The sequence below is a fragment of the Onychostoma macrolepis genome, chromosome 17 (genome assembly GCF_012432095.1).
Source record: "Onychostoma macrolepis isolate SWU-2019 chromosome 17, ASM1243209v1, whole genome shotgun sequence".
NCBI lineage: Eukaryota > Metazoa > Chordata > Actinopteri > Cypriniformes > Cyprinidae > Onychostoma > Onychostoma macrolepis.
Window position 1 is genome coordinate 21,793,663 of NC_081171.1, and position 21,587 is coordinate 21,815,249.

Sequence of the window (21,587 nt, forward strand, 5' to 3'; positions counted from 1 at the left end):
AGAAAGCGTAAACAAAAAGAAAGAAAGAAAGACATAAAATCATATAGAGTGAACTATCCTTGTAATGCATTCAAAAGAGCTTTTTGGAAATTTCCTGCACCATTACTGAATCTACAGTGCCAAGGCAAATAAAAATGAGTTGACGTCTGAAAATAAGTCTAAATGTAAAGAGATAAAAATATCATACTGCAAAATAAATCTTTCTACTACATATTCACTGGGTACAACCAAAATAAATATAAAGCATATAGTGTAATCAGGTTTACTGACAAATTGATTGCTTGTTTTTTTTTTTTAATCACACAAAATACTCATATTTACATAAGTTACACAAGCTGGATTGAAACAGTCTGACAAATCCTTCATTGAATACTCGTCGTCAAATCATTTTCAGATGTTGAATAAAAATAAAGCAAACTGAAATCAATGTCATTACTGGCTGATTGTTTGTATGATACTGTGTAGTCGAATGATACTTTGTATAAAAAATGATTAAATATTAAGCAGCAAACCTGTTTTCAAATAAATGCAGCCTTGGTGAACATCAAAGACTTCTTTAAAAGAATAAATATTTATTAATTATATAAAAAAATCTACTTTCATATACTTTTTTTTTAACTAGACTCCAAAAATTGAAATGGTAATGTACCAAAAAAATAAAAATAAAATAAAATTAAGTAATAAATAAGTAGTAATACATTAAGTAATAAATGTAGTTTGGACCAGTTGTGAGGGGTTTGAACCATTTGGGGTTTTTTGTTGCTGTAAAAACACACTCTCTAGGAAACATTGGGTCATAAAATGTAGACTACGATTCCCAAAAGCCTATATTTTTTATTAAACATGATCATATAAAGGCAGCAAATTGTGAGACGTGTGCTACCTCTCTCTCCCCAACTTGTCTCAAATGTAAAGACATATATAGTTATTAAATTAAAAATGAGCTCTCAGTGATATAAACCTGAGGCAAAAAAAAAAAAAATTAATTAATTTTCTCCCCTATTCATTAAAGAGCGCTGTTTCAATTAACACTACTGTAACATTTGAAGCCATGTCGACATTGGTGCCACATTTTCTTTCTTCCTATGTGGCCCACCAACCAACAGAACAGGCTCATTTGAGAAATAAACAAGTGCATTGTATGTAAGAATTAAGGCATATATTTAAATATGGAATAATTTTAGTGCAAAACGCTAACGGCTGTATGTTTCGCTTCAAAACGTGATGTGCGATATTTGGGGGTTCAACCCAACCTGACAGCTTTCATTTGCTTAATTACACACGCTGCGTCTGGTACAATAACTTGCCTCTGACAGGAAGGGGGTGTCACCTTGAGGAAATGAGGTCTTCTAACAAATAATAATTAGGAAATAAAAATGCACAGAGCGCTGGGCAGCTGGCAAATGAGCTAAATTAAGCTGTCCTGGGACCGGGGGATAGAGTCAGGGCTGTGTCCAACAGGGCCCAGAGGACAGTTGCAGGACTGAGGCGGGACATGGACACACACCAGCAGCGGTGGCATGGTTTCAGTGCCAAAAGACACCACTGGAGTGGACGCATCTGTTCACAAAGAAGGACAAACAGACCAGCGCTTGTGCTGCGGGTATATTGAATATGTACAATATATTCAGTATTACACAACAGTCACTTCTGGTCTGATAATTAGTAAAATAATATAAATACATACTTACTAACTGGTTAGATCACTCATAAAAAAAGAAGAGTGTGTATATATAGTAACTGTAATTAGATTAAATTACATGTTAAATACTCGTAATTAGACTACAGTTGCTATTTTATTGATTACATGATTACATATTATTCACATAAGAGCAATACATTTTTCATAATTTATTGATTCTTCCAAATTCTTCTTTTTCATCATGTTCCTTTCTAAAATAACCTACACATACACATGACATGGAGGTAAACAAATAAAATATTTCTTATTTTTTTTTGGTAAGTGTTCTAATTGATTGATGTTATTTAAAAATGATTTATTATTTATTAGACATTTTTATGATTTAATTAATTACTAGCTTTTAATTAAACTTACATACCTCCTGCAGTTCCTTTACGAACCCCAGTTTGGGAAACCTTAACGTAATGTAATGTTTAATACACTTCATGTTGTTAATAACAATGAATGAAATGGTTTCTTTCTCAATGTGATCAATGTGATAAACGAGTTAGGTTAGAAGTAATCCAAAAGTAGTTTGATCATATTACCTCAAATGTGTAATGTAATAAGTAACGGATTACAGTTGGTAATTATACATACGGACTAAACAGGATGAAAAATCCTTCAATTTTTAACCTGAATAGCTTATCATAGTTCTAACTGGACCTTCATTACTAATGTAGCATAAAAGCGAAGAGTGATGGGAAACGGCTCTGGAATGTGTCCATCACTTTCCCAAACGGCTGCATGTAACATGCCACATGTAAATGTGAGGTGCAGTGAGAGCAGAGTTCTCTAGACCTTGCCATCAGGTACGGCTATTTAAGACCTCTATCGAGGGGGATATCAGGCATCATTACAGCTGCCTTTTATTTCCCCATTTCCCATGTTGTAATAGGGCCACATATGGCTCTGCTGAATGCATATGGCTATTTCTCTGCTTTAGCCATCAAGAAAAAAAAAAAAAAAGAGTTCATCCTTGAATGGAGTAACAGTCCTATCTTTATTTTTGATCGCAGAACTGCTGTCACAAGGCTGCCGACACTCAAGACAGGCTTTGTTATAAAAGGAACCACCAAGGTAATAAAAACAGAACTGTGAGTACGACTTGTGTGTAACAGAGTCGCGGCCACACTAAACTGTTGTTATCATGGCATATGAATCTTTCTGTACACAAATAGCATTGAGCATATTTAGTGACTGTAACCCTTAAATTAGTACTTAAAGTTCTGGGTTCAAAACTAGTTGCATTCTATGATTAGAACCTCAGTTTGTAAAAACAAGCAAAATACAGTATGTGGCCACATCACATAAACCTTACACACATTACAATGTGACTAGTGTCACAAAATAATTTATTAACCTTGTTTATGCTTTATATCCAATTTAGCTCTTTTGATGACCATGTAAAGACAATAAACCCAGTAAGTTTTGCATCATAAAGCCAAAAGAGAGGAATCCACTCAGTTATTGCCTTGGTAACTAGACGTCCAGACATCCATTCACATAAAACTGTAGCCACCATTCAAAGAACAATTTTGAGAACTTCTTATAGCCCAAATATCTCAAATTTTTGTACTGAAGAATCTGTAGAGCACATTAACAAAACATATTAGCTGCTTATTTCTGCTTTTAACATTCCACAGTGTGAGACAGACATTCATAGCAAGTGCATTGCTAGAATTTTTTGTCTAACAAATTGAGTCTAAAATGTAGTCTTCATTTACTGACTTGAGGCCAATGATGCTTTCAAAAAAGCTTAACATATATTGAAGCTGGAACATCTATTTAAAGATCCTAGATTACACTGTGGCCATGGAGAATGGATGCCCAAATATATATCAACCCTTTAGTGCTACTACTGCTCCCTACTGACACTGAGCTGATGCTTTTATCCAGAGCAACAGTATACAATATTTATTACAGTGAAAGTAGCCCTGGAGCAACTTAGAGCCTTGCACAAGGGCTCAATTGTAATGCTTAATGAATGGCTCCTTGCTGGATTCAAACCTGCAACCTTTTGGAAACCATTCCATATCTTTAAAGGAACAGCTCACTAACAATTGTAAATAAAACACAACAAGTTGAATAAAGGTGGTCCATATCATCTCAAAAACTATATTCCAAGTCTTCTGAAGCGATAGGTTTGTCTGAGTAATGACTTATACATAGATTTGACACTTGGCCAATGACTGATTGTTGTTGAGTGTTGGCACTATTTCAGTAGTGAACAGTAACTATACTGGATGTATTTTTACTTCTCTGTACTTTACTGGAGTATTTTTATTTTGTGGAGGAGGCTTTTTTTTTATTTTTGTCCAGTTGAGCATGTTAAATCGGCAATGGAGCCAGTCGGTGAGAGAGATCACTCTGATTGGCTGTTCAGCTTACCAAACCGTACACAAGAAGAAACATGAACGTGGCAAGGCAAGCAAATGATCAGATGTTTGTGGTAAGTGAGATTGGTGTGAAAATGCTAATACAGCCACCTAGTGGTCTGGAGAGTTATTTATTTTCTCACACAGTCACAGAATCTCAACCTAGTTTGCTGTTGTCTTTGCACTATTCAAGCACAACATTGTGGCCCAGACAGAGGCAACGTAAGGTGACACTACAGTCAGTTTTTGTTGCCGCTAGTTCTTTGATGTCGGTTTGGTGTGTCACGGCATTAAAAGAGTGGAGTTTAATTATTTACATTTCAGTCTGTCGTCACACAAAGCTATTTTATAACTTTCATGTCACTTCTGGAGTTGACAGGTACTTTAACTACATGAAAATGCTAAGAGATTGTACAAAATAACTTCTTTTGTGCACTGTGGTAGAATGTGTAAATATGCCCATGAACTGCCTTTATGTTTTGAGACAATCTGCTAAACTTATTTTCTTTCTGGAGAAGTTATGCTCCATGGAAATAAGATTTCCGTAAGAAGTTATGCTCCATGGAAGTAATATTTTCGTATCAGTTTCAACGGCATGAAGGTGAGTAACTGATGGAATTTTCATTTCTAGTTGAACTATCCCTTTAACTGCTAAGCTACACCAGTCGACTAGCAAAATACTGAGTAATGAATTCATATGAAGCACTAAGCGGTTAGTCACCTTGCTGTCACAGTGAGAGGATTTCGAAACCGTTTGAATATTTTCACATTCATGTAGTCTATCTGTGCTTAACCTTTCACTGCAGTCCGTGATGATGAGCAGGCACACACAGTGCCTTTGATCTACCTCTGCACCGCCCGGAGAAAGAGTGAGAGAGAGAGAATTCAAATAAAGAGAGAGCACTGTATTTGAGATGTGGTTTGCGATGCAGCGGAGGTATTGTGTGTATAGAACTTTGTATGGAAAGCCATAGTGCACTACCCCCTCACTTCACCTCAGTACTGAAGTGAGTGCTCTCCACGGTCAGGCAGACCCATCTAAACCTCTAATTGCTTCACAGGCCGAAAGGCGTATGAAAGATTAATTGAAAAGGGGTGAATGTGAGCTTGCTGCTCTGTGCAAGTCTGCAGACAAGCTGCTGTCACTCTCTGTCCATGTACTGCTCTCTTCTCCTCTCTCTCTCTCTCTCTCTCTCTCTCTCTCACTACCTCAACTAGCTCAAACAACCTCAATTCTTATGGGCCACTAATCAGACCTTTTACATCCCGATTCAGATGCACAGCATACATTTTTAGTTTGACACACACACTCGCAAAACTTGTGCCACAGTGATAGGGTATTGTCAAGTAGTTGCTAAGTGGCTAAATAATAACAATAAAAACAAGAACAACAATAAACAAACAAACAAACAGCAATGAGCAAATTATTATTATATACTGTCACCATTTTATAAAATTACATATGCAGTTGGATGTTGGATTTTTAATTTTTTTATAAACAAAACATATTACTATTATTATTATTAATAATAATAATAATACAAATTATTATAATTATATATTTGATATTTTACTTTAGATTTATATATAAAAATAACACTGTTTTAATTATTGGAGAATTCATTAAATTAAATACAATTACAAATGTTATGTCATCTCAGTTGATTATTATTTTTTATTTATTTAAAAATTGATTGATGCAAACCTCATACAAATCTAAATGTGCTAAAACTGTATTTGAAATACATATTTAAACTTAAAAATGGCAAACATTTAGGAGATCATGTGACCCTTCGACAGCCGTGCACGCACAGTCCTTCGCTCTGCTCACTCTGTCAAATATTCTACAATCCTGATAGTAAATTTCAAACCACTCTCTATCTATTCCATCATGAGTACTTCAACTGTCAAGGACAATCGGAAAAGAGTGATTGAGCAATCACCAATAAAGAAAAAATTCAAGGATTCCACCATCAGAGAGGATCTCGACGGCGCCATTGCTAATGGTATCAAGCTAGCACTTAAAGAGCAGCAAAGTACTTTGGATTCGGTTGTGGCCTCGACAGTAAGAGATGCGATAGACTCTGTACTGACCCCGGCATTGCGTGACCTACATATGGACATACAAGCGACCAACAATTCTGTAAAAGAGCTAAAAGCAGAAGTTGAAAAGCTAGCCATCGCGGTGAAACAGACACGTGACCGGGTCGATTCCGTTCAAGCAGCTGCAAGTGAGGATAGGAGCACAGTCACGAACCTGAGAAAGCAGCTAGAACAACTTACCGATAAAGTGACGAACATGGAAGATAGGAGCAGGAGAAATAACGTACGACTGGTGGGGTTGCCGGAGGGGGCGGAAGACTCTGATGCAGCCAGCTTCCTCAGAGCTAATCTTTCCAAGTGGATTCCTGTACTGAAAGGCCGCAATATTGAGATTGAGCGGGCTCATCGCGTCTATGGTGGAAGAAAAAGTCATTCCGAGCGGCCGCTTACTCTTATCTTTTGTGTGCTGAGATGGCAAGACAGATCGGCGATCCTGAAGGGTGCACAGCAGGCATACCCGGTGAAATATATGCAGGATAATGTCATGCTGCTGTTTTTTCCTGACTTCAGTCCAGCCACATCTGCCAGAAGAAGGAACTTCAACCCAGTCCTTAGGAGGATGACAGCACTGGGTCTGCAGCCATTTCTCATCTATCCGGCGATAATTAAACTACGGCACAACGGTAAGCAGATGATGTTCGACTCTTCTCATAAAGCGGAGGATTTTATCAGCTCACTGCCACAGAAGAAGGCATCTTAACTGCCCAGGAGAGGAGAATAACAAGGTGGACATGGACACTTAAGTTTGAAATCTCCTGAAAGCCTTGAAATCTCTTCTTAGAGCTAATGGAGAGAAGGTTTGATTACTAGTCCTTGACACTGTGGGCTTTTTGGGGACATGTTTTGCGTTGGAGTGGATCGGTCACGTATCCAAACATTTCTCTGTTTTTTTTTTTTAGGCAGACCTACCGTATATTCTCGGTAATGTGCGGTCTGTTTTGGTTCTTGTTCAAAGTTGTTTGTCGTTCCTTTTCTTTTGTGCTATTTTTATTTTATACAACATACATTAATAGCTTTATTTATTTAATTTCATTTTTAAAAGGATTGCGCACTCAGGTGGTTTGGCATATAGAGTTACTTTAAGGAGATCTCATCCTGTGCAGGATTGGATTGTGCCATCTTCTGGTCGACCATCTGTTTCCTTGGTTTGTGGTGGAATTGTTGATTGCATTACAGTGCCTTTTTCTGTCAAATCTGTTTGGAATCGGGAATTATCTGACCTTAATTTATCTGCAGACTTGGGAGAAAGTGTGGTCTAACCTCAGTTTAACCTCTAAAACCTTGGCTCATCGTCTTATACATTTCAAAGTTATTCATAGAGCATGTATAATAACTCCTTGCAAAAGATTCAAAATGAAACTACAACCAAATTACAACTGCCATTTCTGTAATACTGCATTAGCAGGTACTTTTCTTCATATGTTTGGCGAGTGTCCTATTCTGTTAATAATCTATGGACACATGTAAACTTTGTTTTATCCTCGTTATTACAAACTGATTATATGGTTAAGCATGGTCTCATCAATGTACAGCGGCACGAACTGATGGGGCTGAGCCAGGTGCTGTTGATGTTTGGCAGTGTTCTTTTTCTAAAGTATTGGATTATATAGAGGATGTCTGTTGTTGTTGTTGTTTTTGTGTTTTGTCATGAATGGATGTTGTATTGATTATATGTCTGTTTTTTTCTTTTTTTTCTTGTTGTTTTGAATGGATGTTGTGATGTTGTGTGTAAAAAACAATAAAAAGTTGATAAGAAAAAAAAAGGCAAACATTTCTGTGTAGATGAAATGTAACAATTGTCTTGTTTGAGACGTATTTCATCCTGACGCACAAATATAAATTTATTTATATTATCAAACTATATGTATCATCATCATATGACCAACATAAGTAGATTTAGTTGAGAACAGTCAAGCTTAAAATCACTAAATACTCAATGCAAATTCTTTGGGATATTTTGAAACATTTATCATACACCACATGCAAGTCATGCTGCTTAGAATCTGCTTCTCAACATGCAACACAATTTGAGGCATCACTCATGTCCGTAGCGCATTTGTTGGCGTCCCTAACCCTTAGTGTCAGCCACAGTAATAGTAATGCTTGCCTTCACTATTATCAAGCACCACTATGAGATGAGCCAGAGCAAGAGAAGGATGCTTCATTTGCTTGGATCTTTAATTGGAAGGAGGGTGAAGGTGCAGAGGGTAGATGAGACAGACAGGAATCCTATTACCCCCGGTGTGACTCAATTCCACTGGAACGGCACTGATCATAACCAACACGACAGTTGGTGGAGCCTCGCCCCCACAGCCACAAAAAAGCCGTGGTTGTTTAGTATGATTTTTCATAACCTCCTCCACACATATTGTCAGTCTGGCATTTAGGATGGCCTGATAAGATTGTTAATTGCTCTGAACAAGCTTTCCATTCCCGGCGATCCCAAGACTACAAGTAACAGGAGGAGAAAAAAAAAAACATCATGTAGCTTTTGTGATTTGAAAATCTAGACGGCAAACAGCGACGTGAGAAAATCTATAGTCTCCAGTTCTTTTCAAAAGGATGATGTCATCAGTCTACACACAGCCAATCCCGGGAGAAATTCATTATCCGACATACCTGCCACTCATCTATCACTCGCTCGCTTCTTCCCATGTGTGAAATAACCTTTAGAAACCCTCTCTACAAAAATGTAGTCCATGCCCCGGCGAACCGACCTGCATTCCTGCATACCGAGGTGCGCGTCCATACCTCGCGGTGCTTAATCAAAGCTTATGATGAGATACAAAACGTAGCGAAGCTCTCGTGCGCAACAAACACAGAGGGGAAAACCTAGCCAGCTGCAGTGGGAGTGGAAGTCTCAGGGGTAACCGCTACAGATCTGTGAGTAGTATGAGGGATATGATATTCCACTGCTGGTGAGGGTAGGGAGCAAGGTCTAATGGAGGGAAATCCACAGGAATGGTTTCGGTGCAGTGTTGCATGACAGTAAAGGAGACACAACACGATAGACCTGAGATATGAGGCGATGGACATGTTTGGCTTGTGCTGGAAGTGGGTTGCTGGGGGATCCAGGTAAGCAACTGCCTGCATTGCTCTTAGACTAGTAGAAGGTATGTGACTGGAATTGAAACTCAAAAACACACTGAGTGCTAGAGAACACTGAGAGGAAATGGAGAAAGAAAGCATTTGCTCACACACATAGAGTCTGATGGTGGTTTGTTTCGTTAAAGCAGTTCGAAAAAAAATCACAGTGATGTCCTCATCACTTTGTAGGCAAATAAATGCATATTTAGGCCCTGTCCCAAATGGCACCCTAAGCCCTTATGGCCGTCTTTACGATTCCACGCTTTTGTGATGTGATACCGCTTTGACTATCAGGCAGAAGTCTGCTGTGGAGCTCTCCTCAGATCTGCCAAAGTGCACCCTTGTGAGCACCCTTCTGTAACCGAAAATGACGAATGGGACAACCTACAGCAGGGGTGTCCAAACATGCTCCTGGAGGGTCAATGGAGCATTTGGACTGGGTCTTAAACGGACTCAACCTGCTCAACCTGTTTTTGAATTAATGCTCATAATTAGTGTTAAGTGTTCGTTCTCTGACCCTATTGTCTGGCTGTTTAACTGGGTGTAAAAAAATAAAATCACATTGAAAGGACTCAAACCATATTTAGTGACCACTTGATTCGGGCCAGTAAACAACAATTTAGGGATGACCTACAGTAGAGTACCCTAGCAAACACCCAGAACGACCTACAGTAGCAACTGCATAGCAAGGCACTCACAGCCAGTGTTGAGGGTAACACATTACAAGTAGCGTGAGTTATGTAATCAGATTACTATTTTTTTTTTTTAGTTCTATTAGTGAAGTAATGCATTACTATTGCTATTTACAATTAAATATCTCAGTTACTTTTTTAAATAAGTAACCCAAGTAACTTTTTCTCATTTATTTACTGACAGCTCTCCTATCCCCGATTTGATTGGGAGTTCAGGTGCAGAGGCACTTCCTTCAGCCTGAGGCTTATTAATTTCACTTTTGTTGTGAAAGGGCCTTTACAGTTGCCATATAACTTTTTATATTTTGTTATTTAAAAAAATAAATAAGCAAACCCAGCCCAGGTAATAAAAAGTACCGCAAAAGTAACATAATGCTTTACTTTCCGTAAAAGTAACACAATAAGTGACTTTTTATGGAGTAATGCAATATTGTAATGCATTACTTTTAAAAGTAACTTTTCCCAACTCTGCTCATAGCCACTCAGAGCACTTTAGCAACTGTCTAGCATTACCCAAAAAACAACCTAGAAAACTTCAACATTGTAGAAGTGAGCTTTATAAGCATTATGTCAGTAGTGCAAGCTCCACTCACATTTTTATTTAGAAAATGTATGTATAATATATTTTTTGTAAAATACTCAAAAAAGTATTATTATTAAATATTATTTATATTATTATTATATAACATATTATAAAATATGAAACGTAAAATATCTATAATATATTTCGTTACTGAAAAAAAAACTATTTTACTAGACTTTTCTATGTAAAAAAAAAAAAGAACATTAATTTGTGATAATGAATTTTTGAGGTCACTATCACCAGTCTGAATTACTGTAATTACAAGATTCTATGCCTCGCAAAAAGCATTTATGTCCTTGTAGAACTTGTAATTATCACGTTGTAAACTAACATTTTCTGAGAGCTCCTATTTGACTGCTGCGACGTCACAGAAAATAGAGACGGCTTCAGCAGTAAACAGTAGAGACATCCTTGTAATCTAAAATAAAAGATATACAATACAGTTTAATGTATTTAGCACAGATTTGGATGACTAATGTCTAATATCCTGCAAAAAAACTAATTTATTAATAAAGCATGATTACTCCAATTACAGAGATTCATTTTGCCATTGTCATAGAAATGGATACGTCAGAGGTCCAAGAAGAATGTCTGGGTTGTTAGCTGGTAATTACGGTAATTACGTGATGTGAGCGTGACTTAACATCAAAAAAAAAAAGGGTACAAGGGTACTAGATTTAGTCACTATGAACTGTCATCATATCACAATAGCTACTTAAAGATTCTTATAAAATGCCAAGACTAAACTGAAGCTTCACCATTAGAGTAGTTGATCCAGAAACTGACTATGGAAGAAGTTAGTTTATACTGGCTATAGTGGCGTTTATGCAATGCCGAGATTGCAATGCATACTAAAACTGCGGAATGATTACGATTGGACACATTTCATGACAATGAATAACTATAATTATCTGTGTTCATGTGATGCCACAGAGTGTGTTTTATGTTTGAGAATAATACGCTCAACCCAACACAATTCCAACCCGCATCCATAAAGTGCATCTGTTCTTACCCTCACACACAGGGCAGCACTCTCCGGGCACAGTGACAGGATTGAGACAGCTGTGGCCGCAGGCAGCTGCCACACAGCGGGCCTCTCCACTCACACACTGGCAGAAGGTACAGTCGTCCTCACGCCAATGGTCTCCGTGAGCCAGGATCTGCCCATTCACATAGCAGCCGGCTAAATTGAGCACTGGGTAGATGGGGTCTATACGGAGGAATTTAAGAGAAGAGAAAGACAAGATGATGATAGCTGCCACACATCAGTAATGCCATCTTGCAAAATGTACCCTGCTGGAAAATTCTGTTTTAGCTGTTTTAGAACATAGCAGATAGTTTCTGAACACCTTAACTTTGTACAAGCAACTGGTGGGTGGTTTGTTGCTGGTTCTGGATGGTCTACAAGTTTGCACATGCTAATAACCAGCTTGGACCAGCTAATGACCAATTTAAATCATCTAATGAAAAATTTGGAGCAGCTAATGACTATCTGGGACCAATTTGGACTAACTAAATACTAGTCTGGACTAGCTAATACCCAGCATATACTAGCTAATGACCAGCTTAGACTATTTAATGATCAGCTTGGACAAGTTTGGACCAGATAATGATGTCCTACACATAGAGATTCTGGAAAGTTCACACTGCTGGAGCTTTATTGTGTTCCATGTTTTACTGTTTTCCAGTTACCAGCTCAAGATGATTTTTTAGTGTTATACACTAACAGAGTTACAATAAAAGAAAACAACATATATTAGGAATGAGCCAACAAATCAATCCTAAACAGCAAAGTGGGTCCCACTTTATATTAGGTGGCCTTAACTACTATGTACTTACATTTAAATTAATCATTTGGTACAATGCACTTATTGTGTACATACATGTTCTTACATTGTACTTATATTGTTAATAATACCTTTATGTAATTACATAGGTAATTAATTTCTGTAATTACATTTACAATTACACTGTTGACCCATCCCTTACACCTTAACCCACCCTTAAACCTACCCATACCACTTTACCTGTCCCTAACCTTACCCGTATCCCTTCTCAATAGCAGCAAAAGTGTTTTGCAATACAATATGAACACAATAAGTACATTGTACTTATTTTTTTGATGTAAATACATAGTAGTTAAGGCCACCTAATATAAAGTGTGACCACAAAGTGTTATTTCTAAATGGCAATCACATTTATTGTTTTCAGCATTTTTATGGTCAAGGTTTTTTAAAATGTCACAGGAATTTTCTCAATTTGAGATTTTGCTTTGGGTTCAAGTTGATCATGGAAATTTGCCACACTGACCAAAACAGTCCATTTGACATCAGCGGTTCAAGCTATGAGAATACTTTTGCATGCAAAGAAAACAAATATATTCAACAATTTTAATTAATAACTTAATTTTTGTTACGAAGATGAACAAAGGTCTTGGTTTTGGAACGACATGAGGGTGAGTAATTATTGACAGAATTTACATTTTTAGGTGAACTACCCATTTAATCCATCTTCTCAAAAATCTTTTTCATTGAAATATATGGATTCCCACATTCCTACAAAACATGGATATATAGTAAAGCCTAACTGTAAAAGTGTAATTTCTAGAACTGGAAAGTCAAGTAAATTAATAAAATTGTACAACTCCATTTTTCTAGCCATGCCAAAGTCTAAAAAACTTCATCAGGTAGAAATTGTGTGTAAAAATATTTTTGAAAAACTCTTATCCAGTACATCATGGGGATTTTGTATATTGTTGTGGCCCCAAAAAGGTTGAGAACCACTGTTCTAAGTGGTTGATTAAAATGATTTACCTCCTTCATAAGCCAAGATTGCCTATGAGTCAGCGTATGAAGTCATACAGGCTTACATTTACTGTGAGCCGTCTAACTTTAGTTGGCTGATTTCATTTGTTTAATTCACGGCAGTAAAACTCTCAGGAGGAAAGCTACAGGGGAGTGGGGGAGTTTCACTTTAATTAACTACATAACAGCAAAATCATTTGCAAACTAATTTCAACATGACCACAATCTGATAAATATAACATGAGCAGAAAATGTAGCAAGGTAATTCCAAGCAGTAATGTATTGGACAACAAAACCTACCCACAAGAGAAGCATAGCAATCGAAATTACATGCTCCCTGGCAGCCTATTACAGGTTGTCTACAAAATAAAACAATGAACAGTTTCCCTGAACTAATTAGCCCTGGATGCTCCCTGAATTGGGAGAACGCAAGCACACAAAGAATTTATCCTGCAAATTTAATGTCCAATCGACAGAATCCTCCACATCATGTAATGCAAAATGCACAATATCTTCGGAAAAGGTAAAAAACTAGTCACGCCATAATTGCTTTAGAATCTAGTTTTGGACCTGGATGACACTATTCATTAAAATTCACAAAAATCACCTCAATTACAGGCAGAGCATCAACAGCAAATGCAAAACAGGCCCTAAGGCACAAGGCTAACACTAAAGACAGCTTGATATCATTTGGAGAAAGGTGCACATATGCCTGCTATACACTCTTGACAAGCAGTTTATGAAGAACAGGAATATTTTCTCTTTCTAACCTTCACAGACAGGACAACACTCTCCGTCAGGGACGTAGTAGCGCTCACAGTGGAGGACGCCGCACTGGGCCGTAAAGCACACGGACACCCCGCCCTGACAGCGGCAGAAGCGACAGGCGTCCATCCTGAACATGTCCCCGTCATGGTACTCCACTCCGTTGAAAGTGCAGGCTGGCTTCGTCTCTGCAAAACACAGTAATCCGGATGCAGTGCATTAGAGGTTGTCGGATATATGACTGACAGCACAACAAAACAAATAGTGTCTTGATGACAGGGCCAAGAAGAATAGTTAGTTATGGGGTATGCAGGGACCTAAACGGTGTGCATTTGTGTCCAAGAGAGCTTTTAGCAGCCGAATTTCAGATAGCTGTGGAATTGATGCACACCGGTCACCATGGCAACCCTTAGGTACCAAATTCCCCTTTCAGCGCATGCATTATAATGCCTACACTTGTGTACATGAGACCGGCCTGCTTTTTGCTCCGAAATGAAGCTTAATGAAGGTCTCTTTATATGTATTCAAACTCTGAGGACTTATGTTAATGCAGTTGTTAGTAGATCTATCTATCTATCTATCTATCTATCTATCTATCTATCTGTCTATCTATCTATCTATCTATCTATCTATCTATCTATCTATCTATCTATCTATCTATCTATCTATCTATCTATAATATTATGGTTTTATATTTAGATATAATATCATTAATTCATTTTCTATTTTAATATACAAAATATAATTTTTTCCTGTGGTGGCAAACCTGAATTTTCATCAGCCATTACTCCAGCCTTCAATGTCACATGATATTTCAGAAATCATTATACTATGCTGATCTTTTATCAATGTTGGAAACAGCTGTGCTGCTTAATGTTTTTGGAACTTGTGAAATAATTTTTTCAAGGTTCTCTGATGAATAAAAAGTTAAAAACGACAAGAATAAGATAAGAATGTTAAAGAAAGTTAAGAACAGCATTTATTCAAAATAGATTTAAAAAAAAATACAAGTGTTAACTATAACTGTTTATCAATTTAATATCCTTGCTTAATAAAAATATGTACTGTCCTTCATATTGTCCTTCAAACTAATTAAATTAGAAAGAAAAATTATGATAATTTAGAAGATAAATTATTAGTTTTAGTTTAGTCTTTATAAATTAGATAAACATCTTGTTTAGAGTATTATTGAAAGATATGGAAAAAAACAACAACAAAAAAAACCCTTTTAATCAGTGACAGTAATTCTTTGGTTTCAACACCAAGACATGTTTGATTCAGGGAATGTGTGTCACTTCCCCTCCTTGTGCTTATGTTGAATGATGCCAAACACGTCCTTGAAAACACCTCTGATCACAACATATTTGACAGACCCAAGTCGTCTGAAAGAACTCGGCCTATGACAAACAAGAGGCCTTGGAGCATTCCATAAAATCCTACCACACGAAAAAGTGACAGATTATAAAAGCAATCCATTAAAAGAGGAATTATTAGAAACCTGGAGCTAACAAAGTACCCAGAGCCAAGTAAGAATTGATCTCTGCACGCTTAACTGTTGAAAGATCAGCCAAATGCGGTGCACAGCATTTTTAATTCTAGTGAATAATTTTGTCAATTAGTACAGGCTCAGTGAATTACCTAATAATCTGGTGTGGCAACTGTGAGGTTGTCACACTAGACAGGCTTCACAGAGGACTGTGTGAATTTGCTCAGTTTTCTAATCAAAGCTTTTTTTTTGTTGCATCAGCCTGGGTCTGTCACTCTCCTCTGGGTGACTGCTATCGCTTCTGAGAGAGGCAACTAATTGGAAGGAGCTGCTTAAAAATCAATGCACAAAAGAAAAAAAAAATTACTTTTAAAAAGTAATAAAAGAAATAACCCCCTTCCATCAGACAGCTGTAAAGGAATTGGATGCTAAAAGGAGCTGTACAGGTGGAGTTGAGATGTCTATTAAAGGACAGCTCTCTATGAGTGTAATAAGTCAAGTGTCTTGTGTTGACAGGTGTCATCTGTGTTGTATGATCTTAATGATATAGTACGCCAGAAGGATGAGCAGAAGGATTCAGATCTAATAATAATTAATTAATAATTTTAGTTTATCACACATTTTCAGGAACAGAACACATTAGATGTGTGCTATCTGGGCAATTAGTTGAGGAATAGTAGGTTATCAAGAGGTCATTAGCTTTTATTGTGAAATCCAAGATGGCGAAGAGATTACAACAAATTACTTATTAGCAAGAGCAACACATCAATATTCTTATTCAAGCAATTTTTATGAACCACAGTCTGCAAAGAATTGGCATATATGTATATATATATATATTAGTGCTGTCAAATGATTAATTGCGATCAATCACATCCAAAATAAAAGTTTTTGTTTAAAAGTTTTGTGTGTGTGCTGTGTATATTTATTGTGGATATATAAATACACACACATGCATGTATATATTTCAAAAAATATGTTATGTTTATATATTAAATATATTTATTTATAATATAAATTATATGAATATAAATATAGACATGTATATACTTTTAAAATATATTCTGTATGTGTGTGTATTTATATATACATAACAAAACAAATATTATGCAAACAAAACTTTTATTTTGTATGCGATTAAGCGCAATTAATATATATATATATTTAAAAAAAAAACAGTTCATGTAAATGCTAATGTAAATGAACCGGTTGCAAAAACTATTCACTGATTCTCTGCAAACAGTTAATTAGTTAAAAAATGAGTTACTAATACTTTTGAATATGTGAATGTTAAATTACTACAAAAATGATCTATTGATTCTTTGAAACCCTTGCGAACTGTTAATTGGGGAAAAAGACTCATCAATTCTTTTGAATCCTTGCAAACAGTAAATTGGTTAAAAATGATTAATTTTTTTTTTCAAATCCTTGTAAACAGTGAATCATTTAATAAACAAACAAACAAGCAAAAACTTGGCAATACTTTTCAATCCTTATCCTTGCACATTTAGATATTTATCAGTTCAAAATTAATCCTAATTAAAGATCCGCATTATTTGGTGCCAAGAAATAAAAGTAAAAAATGTTTGGAACAACATGAAGATGAGAAATTCATTTTTGGGTGAGCTAACAATTCCTTAAACTACTTTACATTATGAGCAGCTCGTAAATCTGGCAACAGTTTCTAAGTAGTTTCCACAAAACTGCTCACTACCCTATACTATCAATTCCCCAACAAATTCTCAATACTAATCTGTTCTACTCAAACTACCTTTGCCTCAACCCATATCCTACCAATATTTCTTTTCCCATTCCCAACTCAATTAACCATCCTATCCTGCCCATTCCCTACCCAATTTCCCCTATCCTACATATTCCCTACTCTATTAACTAAGGCTTAAAAATCAAAATGCTTAAGTTCACATTCATACATTCTATGCAAGCAATAAAGGTGAACAGGATTGGCTTGATCTCTGCAATGAAGGGGCTCACGCTTGAGACTTGACTCGAGCTCTAAAACACCCCTCTGGACCTAATTATAGAAATAAATAGTGCTGGGGTGGTGGAAAGAGTGAAACAGCTGTTTATATACACTTTGCATTGGGATTACAATGGAATATGAACACACTTCCCTCATACGTTTACTTGGAACGTTTTGTGGAAAGACGTTTCATTTGAAACTACAATCTTGAACGCAACATCTCATGCTTTTTGTTTTAAGTGCAATAAACCTTTTTCATTTATCTTAATGACTAATGAGCTTCATCCCATAGGCGCGATGGTGCAGCCACAGCCAGGTGACATGTTGTGGCAGAGGTGAACAATTAGCGGAGGCGTCTTGAACTTCCCAGATGTTCAGAGCAGTGGCCTCACCCAAATGGATCTCATTCTTTAAAAATGACACAAGTGGCCACATCACAGTTAGACTCAGTGTTGGGTCTTTTAGAGGTGACTCTGACATGGTAAGAGAAGGTACGACCTGTTTCTTTGTTTTGTCTCATTGAATCTCAGTGTTTATGTAAAACGGCTGCTTTAAACCCCTGCTGCATCTCATAAGTTTTCAAGATAAAACCTGACCCAAGGCGTCTGGATGCCGTGAAAGATTTGTAGGAGAGCAGATAGCGAGCTCGCCCCCACTTGTTTTGCTGGCTGTTATGACCTCACAGAAGAAGAAGAAATTCTGCAGAGAAATGGTAAAAAGGAGAATCTGGCTTTCCTGCTGCATTTCCGTTTTTGAAGGGCAAGTCATAAGTGCTGGTGTGAATACAGCTGGCCGAGGCTCACTGAGAGCTGGTGTCGGCTCTAGGGCTTATCCCTCTCTCACCACAGTAGGACAAGCTGGTTGTTGAACAAATATGCAAAGTTTGTCAGGCTTGAGCTGGTGGCTCCATTTCTCAACCCACTGGCTGCCTTGATTTGGGACTTTACCCATCACAAAGGATTATACAACTGCAGCAAATTCCTTCATAGTTTTATGGAAAAGTCTTTGACTTGGACTTATTCCGGAATCTTCTGGCATTAGGGATTGGGCGTCGTGTAGGGAGAACGAGCTTGAATGAATTCTGTTTAATATTCAGAATTTCCTCCCGGAGCTGTAATCCTGTAATGACTCTGTCAGGAACGAAAATGCTGATTCAAAGTCTCAGTAAACTTTTTGAAGAAACTTCTTTGAGATGGCCAGGGTTGTTCTAGAATGGAGTGTGGCTCATTACTGCATGTTCTTCACTGCCAAACAGCTAAACTGCTGTGTTCTGACTGAGTTGAAGGGTGAAGGAGGTGTATTAGCCCAAGAAAAATGTATAAATAACACAAATATATCAGTGAGTTCAATACCAGTTGGAGACTCTATCTGCACCAATTCCTCTCAAGTCTTTAGAAACACAAAGACAAATGATACCGAGAAAAAAAGTCACCAAGGTTCTTGGACCCAGATTAAATTAAATATGACATAAAAACACCTTAAAAGCACCTTTAAAATCTACTTCACACCTCTTGTGAAAGTCGAACTATTTGGCCTTCTGTGTCAAAGGTGTGTGAACATTTCTCTTTTCTTCTCTCTCTGCAACACCTTTAGATGAGAGGAACTATGAAAAGTTACAAAAAACTTGATTTGGCAGTTTCTTTTATTCTGTTCAGGTCTAAAGATTTGAGTCTTAGCACATTTTACACTAGTGTGTTACACTTCCAGCCTCAGGGCCGACACTAGTTTGGTGAAAGATTGTGATGATTATAAAGGCCCACAGCTATGGGGGGCCCCTGGGGTTTGAATCACCCCAGCTACTGCCCTGTCTAGCCTTTAAGGCATCTGTACATGGTGTGCCAAGAAAATTACACAAAGTTGTGTTTATTTAAATTTCCATTTGTTCAAATAATATATTAAATATGAAATGTATACACAAAGTACTGTTTTACGATGGAAATATTACCAATTGCTGAATTCAAAATCCTTAATGAATATGTTCTAAATTTTTTAAATCAAAATATTACCATAGTTCTCTACAATTACAAGCAGTGAGGTGGTATGAAAAAATATTAAAATATATTACAAATATTAAAAAAGTTTACATTTGTGTCTGTAGTGTCATGTGGTACAACCAATCTGCATAAATACCCAGGGGAAAAAACCTGCAGGCCCTCATTAATGTGTCATGGTCATACATTTTAAAGATATGATAATTTGAGCTTTTTATGACATGGCAAGGTTAGTTCCAGTTGTAATATTTTGTGTGGTTTTACCACCTAGAAAACTTACTGATATTTTTTAATAAATAATAATAATAATGATGAGGTGTTAGAAAAAAATATGCTATTCATTTTTGCTTGAGGGTTACACCATGATATATACCAACAACCATGTAAAAACCATATGCTTTTTTTCCTTTATTGTGGGCACTCTTATTTTTCAGCATGCACCATGAATTTACCATTATTACATTTATTTGATAGAATTCCTTAGATTTTCCTGTAAAAATCAGTGCTGAAGATTCCATCTTGCTGATATTTTAATAATTTACAGGATCACGTACAAGCATCATCTAATACAAAATTCGGAGTGGAGGAGATTCTTTCTCTCGTCTCGAAACACCACACCTCAGTGTAAATTAGTGGAAGAGAATGGTAACCATGGAAACACTACCCTAAGACGCCAAAGTCTAGTTTTCTCTGCCTCAAGACTGATCCAACAGGTCCCCTCCCCTCCGAGGCCTTGAGGCCAACAGCTGTTAACTGGCCCCACCTGAATTGTTAAGAGTGTATGACAGCACTTGCAGGGTCTGTACGAGATGAGGTAAGTGATAGAAGTCAACTATGTAATCTATATGACTGCCCAACCCTCCATACATCTGTATGAGTACAAATTAAGAATGGCTACTACCTGTGTTCTCATATGGCTTTCTGAAAACAGAGATATAGAATTGCACACACATACACACAGAGTCTTTCTTATTACACAAAGGCCATCTGAAGCAGGAGGAAAAAGAGCCCATTTATATTTAACTCTAACAGTTTGACAGGATTGTGAAGAGGTAGTAATGAAATTCTCCATCTGGAGATTAAAACACCTCCACATCTCAGTCGCACAGTTCCTCAACAGAGCACTGAAGTGCAACCTAAAATAACAACATCTATTACCGTTCAAAAGCTGCTAACCTTAACATGGAGGATTTACATAATCTCCCACCTCCAGTCGCAAACTTGTACTTGTGCAGATTCCTCCCGCTTGAGGTCATGGTTAAACACGGACCAGTGTGCACTAAATGTAACGTAGCAGAAGAATCACAGGCAGTCTTTCAACTTCGATCCAGGCACCACAAACCGAGTCTCGTCGGGTCTTTAAAGGAGCCATATTGTATACTTTAGTAGCATTTTATATTTTCCCCTGATGTCCACTTTTATTGTTAGTTCAGGTTTCCTGCACCAAAACTGTTGTAATTTAGTTTTATATGACCATTTTCCTCCTCCCTTCTGTCCTTTAGAATAAAAAGTGCTGTATTTTGGAATTCTACACTGCCCAACTACCTGATTGACATCAATGAAATAGGCATCTTGAGCAATCATGCCTGTCTCTGTGACTGCCAGTGGCTCTGCAAACAGAAAAACAAGAGTCAAGAGGGCGGCCCGAGCTTTTTGGCCAGAAAACTAGCCAATCTGCCTCTGATCTATTTTGTGGGTTGGGGTCGTTGACATCTTTTGATGCTGACATCATTTAATAGGACATCTTTATGAGGGTTTTTGGTAAAGGGTGTGTAGTTGATAGCAGAAAAATCGTGGAAGCTAGAAAAATAGCTAACTAGCTTCAAACAAGTTATTTTTGCTACTGTGTATATTTAAGATTTTATATGCAAATGACCTCTGTTATGATTGGCTAACCAATATGAAATGAGGCCTAGTTCACAGTGCCACTTATCAGGGTGGGTCAAACTGCTTAATGCTGAATAAAGCTGTGCACACACCGGACGAGAAGTGCAGTGCCGAGTCGCGCCATGTCTTTACATTGTTTTGAATTGTTG

The 21,587-nt window shown here is 37.1% G+C and overlaps 1 protein-coding gene across 1 annotated transcript in view; it reads right to left on the minus strand.

The window, feature by feature from the left end:
- Positions 1 to 21,587, minus strand: part of crim1 (cysteine rich transmembrane BMP regulator 1 (chordin-like)) — a 114,314-nt gene that overhangs the window by 22,395 nt on the left and 70,332 nt on the right. The window contains exons 6-7 of the mRNA XM_058748956.1: positions 14,099 to 14,281; positions 11,537 to 11,734 (exon numbers count right to left, since the gene is read on the minus strand). Coding sequence (XP_058604939.1) covers positions 11,537 to 11,734; positions 14,099 to 14,281 — 381 coding nt within the window. The remainder of the gene's footprint in view (positions 1 to 11,536; positions 11,735 to 14,098; positions 14,282 to 21,587) is intronic.